Below are 9,028 nucleotides of genomic sequence, written 5' to 3'. Positions count from 1 at the left end.
AAGCTAGTTTTCTATGCTGCCAGGCGTATAACTGCCTGTCTTCCAGCTATTCCTCCCCCACATCCCTGTGTGGATGTGACAACCAAGAAATCAACTTCTGCAAATCTCTGCCTGGAAACAGTGATTCTGCCCACACCCTTTTGGAAACAGTGAGGATCAGATTTTGGACCATGGATGGTATAATATTTCTAACCCGAAAGAGGAAGGACGTTAAGTGTCAGCCCCAAAGTAAGCCCAGAAACTCTTGCTGGGTCATTTCCTTCCAGGAGGCAAATTTCCTTGACATTGTTTTTATAGACAAATGAATAAACCCGTGTTTTGAAGCATTGTACACTTCTTATTTCCTTCCTTGGAAGTTTGAAACCTGAGACAGCCTTAGAGACAGTAAGCAAGTTTATATTTTCTGTATGTCTATTTGGCAGGAGGAGATTTCTGCCCCTTCACTTTGCTTTGTTGCGTCAGCCCTTTCTTCCTTATCTCTTGCAGAGGATGGAGAGCCAGAAGGAGGCTGAGAGGAGCTGGTATTACAGACCTGCTATCTGATTGGCTGGACGGTCGCGGCTGGGCTATAAAAGAGACCCCTACAGGCTTGGGAGGGAGACGCTCAGAGGATTCTGACAGTATCTTTACCGGAGAAAAGGCAAAGTGCGCTCAGAACAGAAGCCACAGCTCCTCCGGCAGCACTTCTTTCCTGTCGTGAATCCCACACTACGCAAGATGTGCAAAGGACTTGCGGGTCTGCCGGCTTCTTGCTTGAGGAGGTAAGATTATTTTCAGCCACTGAACCAGACTGCATTAAACTTTCAAATAGACTTTAAGTTATTTGCATATTCTACTTACTAACCTGGTTCTTTGGATTTAGAAACAACCTGATGCAGAAATCTTCGACCTCCTAGCTTTCCTTTAAAACTAGCTAGAAATTGTGACTGTGGAAGTGTTCACTCCAGATTTTGGCATCCTATATGTTGTTTTCTATGACCTTGATCTTGAAGACTCTTTTAATCCTCTAACCAAGCTAGTTCTAATTAAGGACTGATATGAGGTTTTGGACTATGCACGGTGGTCTGTAATATCGCTACCTGTGATTACTGCTGTTTGACTATCACTGAGGCACATGGAATCATGGGTCTGGGCTTTCTGATGGTATATTAAATCTCACTTTGGGGAAGATACTCCAGACTGAAGTTTGGCTACATCACCAGAAAGGCACTGTGCTATTTGTGTGATGCTCCAGTATCTTCCACTCTCTGTTCTTAAAAGCAAATGCTACAGTAAAATAAGAGTCTCAAAACTAGATCTCCGTTATCTCTTTCCCTACCCTAGTTCTGGAAATGCCATGTGGTTGTCAAGTACTGATCATAACCAATCAGCTAAGGGTTCTGTGGAAAGTCTCACCTTAAAGACATTGTTTTATCAATTTATTGTCTCTTGATTAATAAACAAACAAAGATATGCAGCTGGTCCTATGTCTTTGCCTTTTTTAAAAAAGTACATATAAATGCTTTCATAAGATGCTCATATATTAGCCAGTTTAAAAAATACAAAACTAGTGTCTTTTACATTACTTAACCTTACAGTTAAAGGTAAAAAGTCATTTTATAGGTGTACTACCCCCTTTCATGTTCCTCTGCAAATAGAAATCACCTTAAATTTTAATTTAGAATTATCTCAGAAAACACAGTTTTTAATACAATCCTAAGGAGTTTACCTCCTCTCATTCAGGAATACGAAGAATGTTCTTTTTTCCCCATTCTTTCGTGGCTGCTTTCAAATGAAGCAGGAGGATCTGGCAGAGAGTGCTTATGAAAACCGTGGCTCTGACCTCCATCATTAATTTCCTGAATTGAATAGAGCAAATCAATCCAAGCTTCAGTTAACTCAGATATAAAATTAATCATGAAAACAGGAATGTCAGGTGAAAGTTTTGCTCTGGTAAATATTTTAGGAGACAGATAAATAATTGTTCTAGAGCTTTACTCTCAGGAGCTAAGAGGGTAACCTGAGGAGGTAACCTGTGTGTCAGCAGGGCGCACTGCTCTCCCCTTCCCTCACTGGTGAACTGTGAATCATCTTACCCAGCACCTTCATTCTCACATTGGTGCCTGAGGCTCCAGAGGGAACAGGAAAGGCTCAAGGTCACCTAGGTGGTGGGTGGTGGAGGGCAGATCACATCCAGACTTCTTACTTCAGAGGTCGCTGGAGTCATTTTGACTTTTATTTCTTTGGTTGTATTGTGTTATAAGGACAAGTGTAATGTACTTGCTAAGCATGCTTCCCGGTCTTCACGAAATGACTCCGTATCAGTCAATAACTGTCAGATCTCAGCCAGACCTGGCACATGGAAATATGAGATCACAATATGCTTACATCATCATCTTAGGCTTCATGCTTAGATTTTGCTATTGTTAAGAAAGACTTTGTAGCCCATAAGCAGTGGAGGAAACAGAGAAAGGAGAACAATCTTGGGGGTGGGGGTGGAGAGAAAATACTGTTTTAAGGGCAGCACAAGAACATAATGGATTTCAAACTTCCTGGAGAAATGCACATAGATAAGGAACTAATATATTAGTAGCCATCCTAAAGTGTCCTTTTATCCTTGTGGCTTTATTTTCCTCTCTCTAAGTAAAAACATCTAGTCATTCAATTAGTCATTCATTTCCTTCAAAATGACATTTTTCACTTTAAAACTATGTCTCCGCTTTTACAGAAAAGGAGATCCAAGCAAAAGAACAAATAAAGAATGAGAAAGTTGAGCTAAAAGCTTATTAGAAGGCCCCCCCTTTTTAGTAAGTCATGTGCGCTGCCATACCCTAGCTACCTATTAAACAGCAGCCATAACCTGGAAGCTTTGCTCTAGTCACGAGCTTCAGTGATGACTCTTAGATGCTTCTCCTTGTTATTGTTTTTCAGTCTCAGATGTCCTTAATAGTATAAATATCCTTAGAGTGTAGATATTTCAAAGGGAAGCAGGAGAGTCTTTAGAAGCTAGCCTGCAGGAGCTCAGGTTTCAGCCTGAGCTTTTGAGTTAACCACCTCATTCCCCTCTCCTCTCTGCTGGAGCCACTCGCATCTGTGTATACCCCATAACATGACTTGCTCACTACATCCAGGCTGAAACTGAACAAACCTTTAATTCCTGAGGTGCTCCTACATTCCTCTGCTAAGAGTGAGGCAGATGGAAATAGCAACCACCATCCAGAAGGTGGCATGCAACAACCAGATGCCATACTTCAGGGTTCCCTGCTCTTCAACTCCTAAAACTTAGAAAACCGTCAAGTTTGCATTATGTTTCTCCTGAAGATACCTAAGTGTTCCATTGGTCAAAATGACAGGGTTACAGGTAGACTGAAGGGTCAGAAATCCAGTTACAGATGAAGGAGGCTGTGCTCCAAGTTTTGCAGTGAGTCATAGGAAGAAGCAGAGGTGAATCTCATTTTCCTGAGAGTTCCTGCCATCCTCAACTCCTATTTCCTAAATAAACTGCCTCTGCCTCCTTACTAGTAATGGACTCTGAAGTGTACCAATAAGGTATCTTTTTAAAAGAACTGATTGTCATTATTCTGTTTCTCCCCCTTCTTGTGTGCAGTGCAAAAGATATGAAGCATCGGCTAGGTTTCCTGCTGCAGAAGTCAGATTCCTGTGAACATAATTCTTCACACAGCAAGAAGGACAAAGTGGTGATTTGTCAGAGGTAAGAGAAAAGGCTTTGGCGAAGAGCCACTGAGTATTAACTATCTGATGACAGAGATGCTCTGTGAGGGAAAAAGAAGCTATGTCCCTAGTTAACCTAGATTTGGATCATGAAGGCCTCCATTTTCACAAAGATTATGGTTGCATTTGAAATTTCCATACATCTAGTGAAAAGATTGCCCTATTCAACAACAGGTCTCATTGTTATGATGAAAAATAAAATCTCTGCATTTTATTAAAAATCTTAAATGTTTTGCCCCCATTTTATATCTTAGCATTCAAATTATTCTTTTTCTCTACTGTCTTTAGGGTGAGCCATGAGGAAGTAAAAAAATGGGCTGAATCACTGGAAAACTTGATTAGTCATGAATGTAAGTATGACAGCTTCCCACCATCCACCACTCCCCAAGATGAAGATAAAGCATGCTGGATAGACAAGTTATTTCATACTATACTTGATCTGATAGGAATTACAGAAAGGCTTTGATTTCTCCTAAATTTCAGGCTCAGAAAAATTAGTCCCCTTAAAATTTTACCATACCCTAGATCTTTGTGGTATGCAATGGAAAGCTCATACATAGTCCATGTGGAAAACCATCTTTCTCACCACATTGAAAAAGGGCAGAGGAAAAACTCCAAATAGTTAGATTTCTTTCAGAATTGACCTCAGTTTCTCTTCCCAAACTCACTTTGGCAATTAGGGGCAGCATAGGTATCTCAGAAGCATAAAATGTTCCCAAAAGAAACTTCAAACCATGAGCAAGAAGTACTAGGTATAAATGGTATCCAACAGATATCAAACGTAGATTAAAATTCTCTCTCAGTAATCCCTCCAGCAGGGGAGATAGGGAACTATTTGAACCAATGCTTTCTTCCCTCAAGTATCCCAGCTTTATTTGCAATACAGTATCCACCGATGCAGTGACAACTGTGGTTCTTTCTCCTCTGTCACAGGTGGGCTGGCAGCTTTCAAAGCTTTCTTGAAGTCTGAATACAGTGAGGAGAACATTGACTTCTGGATCAGCTGTGAAGAATACAAGAAAATCAAATCACCCTCTAAACTAAGTCCCAAGGCCAAAAAGATCTATAATGAATTCATCTCAGTCCAGGCAACCAAAGAGGTAAGGATACATGGAAGAGAACTGTACAGATCTTAAAGAAACTTTCTAGACATTCAATAACATGGATCCTTAGATGATGTGAGTTATAGCTACAACAGTGGAGCAGGTTATGACAATCTTGATGGCCTCAAATAAGTTCATTAAGTAAAAAGCTTTTTCATCTAGATGACTCAGATTATCTGCCTTCGTGAATTTGCTTTGAATGAATCTTCCGAGTTTGTGAGAAATAAGGGGAGATATTTCCCTGGGTTCTCTCACATGTGCCAGGGTGGAGCCAAGTGTCCTTTTATTCGCTCCTGAGGTATAGATGGTGCGCACTCGTACAGAGCTCACAACCTCCCATCCTTATGGGGTAAAATGTGTAACGGACCTTTGGCCTCTGCCCCTCAGGTAAACCTGGACTCTTGCACCAGGGAGGAGACAAGCCGGAACATGCTGGAGCCCACAATAACTTGCTTCGACGAGGCTCAGAGGAAGATTTTCAACCTGATGGAAAAGGATTCATACCGCCGCTTCCTCAAATCTCGATTCTACCTTGATTTGGTCAACCTTTCCAGCTGTGGGTCAGAGAAGCAGAAAGGAGCAAAGAGTTCCACAGACTGTGCTTCCCTGGTCCCCCAGTGCGCCTAGTCCTCACTCAGCAGTGGGAGGCTGAGATGCCAAGACTATGCCCGGAAAACCCGAGGCCAAATAATGATCTTTATTAAGCACCAGTGCTTTTTCCACATTGCAGCCTAGTGTTCATGCTGCTGGCTATGTGTGAGTCACTCCCATACAAAAAGTAGATAACAGTTTGGTGTTCATCAGGGCAGGACCTCATCCCAGTCCAGTTGTCTCAGATTTCCTTTAATGTGCCATATGAGCAGATATCTGAATAATGGCCTTGTGGGTCTGGATTTTCAAAGATTTGGCAGTTCCTGGAGGTCACACTCCTGCCAACAGTGTGACCTCAGGTTGGTTGGTTCATGGTTGGTACACTTCATGTGACATCCACAGGCACATGTGTTCTGTAAACATCTTGAGATGTTTAGATGGGGTTGATCTATTTTATGTATCTCTGTGTGTGCATGTGTGTGTGTGTATATGTATATATACACACATATATACATACTCGCAGTCTGTATATATGTATGCATGTATACATACATATATATTTCTGGAAGAATAGACAAGAGAGACCCAAGGTGCTCATAATTAGACTGTGTGAACATATTTACATGTTTTGATCCCCTGCCTTTCACTCTGCAACTGAACAGAGCAAACTAAACCGGCTGCCCTGCAGGCTACAAAAGAAATGGTAACCTGCGGAAAGTTGATTCTGTAAAACTCCATGAGTCTTGCTGGAGAAGCATGGACTTCATGCTTAATTCAACCATCGACAGCTTCCAAGTTGGATAGTATTCTAAGGAGCAAACATTAAAAAATGTTACGCCTGTCTGACACAGTGCTGTCTTTGGCCGGTTGTCACTAATGGCACTTTTGAGTCCCCAAGCTGCTGGCCGCCCCTTCTTTGCCTGGGTGCTTGATGCATAATAGCAGCGGCCAGGCTGGTATGGAGTTGGAGAAAGAATGCATGAACTGAATGAAGAAACACAGGTAAAGCCTTGCCAGCTCTACCTACTATAAGATGCTGGTTTAGTAGGGGCACAGAATTTAAAGGTTAATGCTCCTATCCCCTACTCTTTTTTCCTCTCTTGATTAAGGTGCTCTTCTCATTTTGTTTTTCCCTGAGAACTTTAGCCATTAGATGACGCTCCTTAATTCGTTGTGGTTGTTTTTCCCCCCATCATAGCTCTAGGCTATATACTTGTTCCTTATAAACCAGCATCAGGGGAAAGATTACATTTTATAAGGGGAGAACATGTTTTCACAAACTGAAAAGCCCACATAAATTTCTGTTTTGAAGGTGGAACCTGGCTCATTGAATCCCAAACATCAGGACTAACAGAGGCTGAAAGCATTTCATTTTAGGCTCTGAGATGAAATGAGAGAGAAAGGGATAAAAGAAAAAAAGGATATCAATTTTAAAACTACTGTTTAGAATTTTCCAAGGCACATGAAATACTTGAAAATGTCTCATTTATGTTATTTATGATGTTTTGTGTAATGTTTTTATTGTTGTATTGTTTTATAAACGGAGGTGCAAGGTATCACCTGAATTATTAATGAATGGCCAGGAAGTAATTTTCTTCTCATTCTTCTAAAATTACTGCCTTTGACGTGCACACATATTCACGCATGAACACTGCACTGATTCTTCCAGTATAACTTACAAACATGGACACCTTTGTGGTTTTTAAGCCAATACAATGGGCTGTAAAATGAAGACATTGGAGTGTGTGTATAAAAGTCTCATTGTATTAAATTTATAGGTTTCCTCAACTGTACCCTTTCTATATCTCTAGCAGTTTTGCTTTCCATGCCTCCAGAGTTTCTCATCAGTGTCTCTTTCTGTTATACACATTTCCACACTTTGTCTCTAATTAACTCCAGGATCCAAATGTGTAACTCTATCGGTCTTGCCCTATTAGAACTGTCATGATTTTCAGACCGTATCTGTACTCACAGACTGCTGTCTCACCAATAGGTCGGGAAGGTCATTTTGAATGAGAAGTAAATTATTTTATGTAATACATTTCTCAAGTGTGTTTTTCCATTGTATTTCCTCCTTATTTCATCACTATTTGGCATGCTGAGCTTACCTGCTCATGGTCCGTGGACAGAATACTCCTTCCATGCGCATGCCCATTTTTATCATCATGTGCTTTAACAGCCTCAAAGCGGATGCATCCAGTGAAACACACACAACTTAATAATAAGGGTAAATAAATACTTCATACAAAGCTATCTGCTTGCAAACACGTTAATGATCCACAGAGACATGTTATGAGAAATAATAGCAGAGTGTGGGGCAATTGTAGAAAATGGCTAGTCACCAGGTTTTTATCTCTCCCATGCCGGCTCTGGGAAAGAAAGTGGAAAATGAAAATTGTTTATGTCTTGGTTCCTGCCACTGCTCTGTCTGCCTTTATTCACAGAACTGAGGCAGTCTTGGCTTCAGAGACTTCACTGAGCACATTTGGTGGTTTTCGCGCAGGTCCTCAATAAATTCTCAAGGGATAGAGTTCACCTCCCAGAGCGACACTTGTTCTACCTCCGTTTCCAGACTGACTGAGAGAAGAGGGAAGCAGGAGGGGACTGAGCAGGAGCAGGGGAGCTACAGATGACAGATAAACAGACCCCTGCCAAAATGGCTCAGAATGCTTTTCTTCTTTTACGCATTGTTTTCCCTCGAAAAAACGTCATAGAACGTTCGCATTTACGGTCGTAGGTATTGTCGTGAGACCTCCCCCCTCCCCCTACCTCTCTCATGCTTACAAGGTGTTAGGGACAAAGGGTCTTATGCTATTTTGAGGAATAGATCCTCTTAAGGATCCGATGAAAACAATGAACTGTATACTAAGAAAAATACACAAAGAAATCCAAACTCCTCATAAATATTTAAAGGAAACTTTTGCAACTCCAAAATGCACAAAGCTGCCAACATTCTCACACACTCTAGGTGTGTCAGACTCTCACAGAGACTGTGAGGTTGCAGTTCGTACAACTCAACATCAAAAAGAGAAAAAAAAAAAAAAACCAATTAAAAAATATGTGACAGAGCCCCTGTTTGGCAGAACACAATAAAATTTTGTAAAGTGATAATCCTTCAATTAAAAAATAAAGTGGCAAAAAACCCACACTCACACACACACACAAAGTGTCTAAAAAAATAAGCTGTGGATCTGAGCAGATATTTTCCAAAGAAGATATACAGATGGCCAACAGATCCATGAAAAGATGCTCAACATCACTCATGATCAAGAAGATGCACAGCAAAACCATGAGATTATCACCTCACACCTGTCAAAATGGCTAGTATCAAAAAGTTAACAAGTTTTGGTGAGGATATGGAAAAAATGGAAGCCCCATGTATTGTTGGTGGGAATGTAAATTAGTATAGCCAAAATGGAAAACAGTATGGAGGTTCCTCAAAGAATTAAAAATGGAACTACTATACAATCCAGCAATTCCACTTTTGGGTATTTCCTAGAGAAAAAAACCCCACTAATTTGAAAATAAGGTATGAACCTCTATATTCATTTTAGCACTATTAACAATCGCCAAGATACGGAAGCAACCTACGTGTCCATTAATGAGTGAATGGATAAAGAAGA

General features: G+C 40.8%; 1 protein-coding gene across 2 annotated transcripts; it reads left to right on the top strand.

Moving 5' to 3' along the window:
* Positions 1-596: 596 nt before the first annotated feature.
* On the top strand, positions 597-7,654 carry RGS4 (regulator of G protein signaling 4). 2 transcript variants are annotated; one of them, XM_027527160.1, is made up of 5 exons: positions 597-761; positions 3,587-3,691; positions 4,000-4,061; positions 4,645-4,811; positions 5,202-7,654. In XM_027527160.1, the coding sequence occupies exons 1-5, from the start codon at positions 718-720 to the stop codon at positions 5,439-5,441; spliced, it is 618 nt and encodes a 205-aa protein (XP_027382961.1). In that variant the 5' UTR covers positions 597-717; the 3' UTR covers positions 5,442-7,654. The 2 variants fall into 2 exon arrangements, with proteins under 2 accessions (XP_027382961.1, XP_027382969.1); XM_027527168.1 differs by lacking the exon at positions 4,645-4,811 and having other exon boundaries at positions 609-761.
* The last annotated feature ends 1,374 nt before the right edge of the window (positions 7,655-9,028 follow it).

This window comes from Bos indicus x Bos taurus, chromosome 3 (genome assembly GCF_003369695.1).
Source record: "Bos indicus x Bos taurus breed Angus x Brahman F1 hybrid chromosome 3, Bos_hybrid_MaternalHap_v2.0, whole genome shotgun sequence".
Classification (NCBI taxonomy): domain Eukaryota; kingdom Metazoa; phylum Chordata; class Mammalia; order Artiodactyla; family Bovidae; genus Bos; species Bos indicus x Bos taurus.
Note: the sequence above shows the minus strand (reverse complement) of the source record. Positions and strands in the feature narration are given on the sequence as shown.

Coding starts and splice junctions, on each gene's coding strand:
- RGS4 (XM_027527160.1), top strand. CDS start 718: ATGTGCAAAGGACTTGCGGGTCTGCCGGCTTCTTGCTTGAGGAG. Junction 762..3,586: donor CCGGCTTCTTGCTTGAGGAG/GTAAGATTATTT, acceptor TCTTGTGTGCAG/TGCAAAAGATATGAAGCATC. Junction 4,062..4,644: donor AAACTTGATTAGTCATGAAT/GTAAGTATGACA, acceptor CCTCTGTCACAG/GTGGGCTGGCAGCTTTCAAA.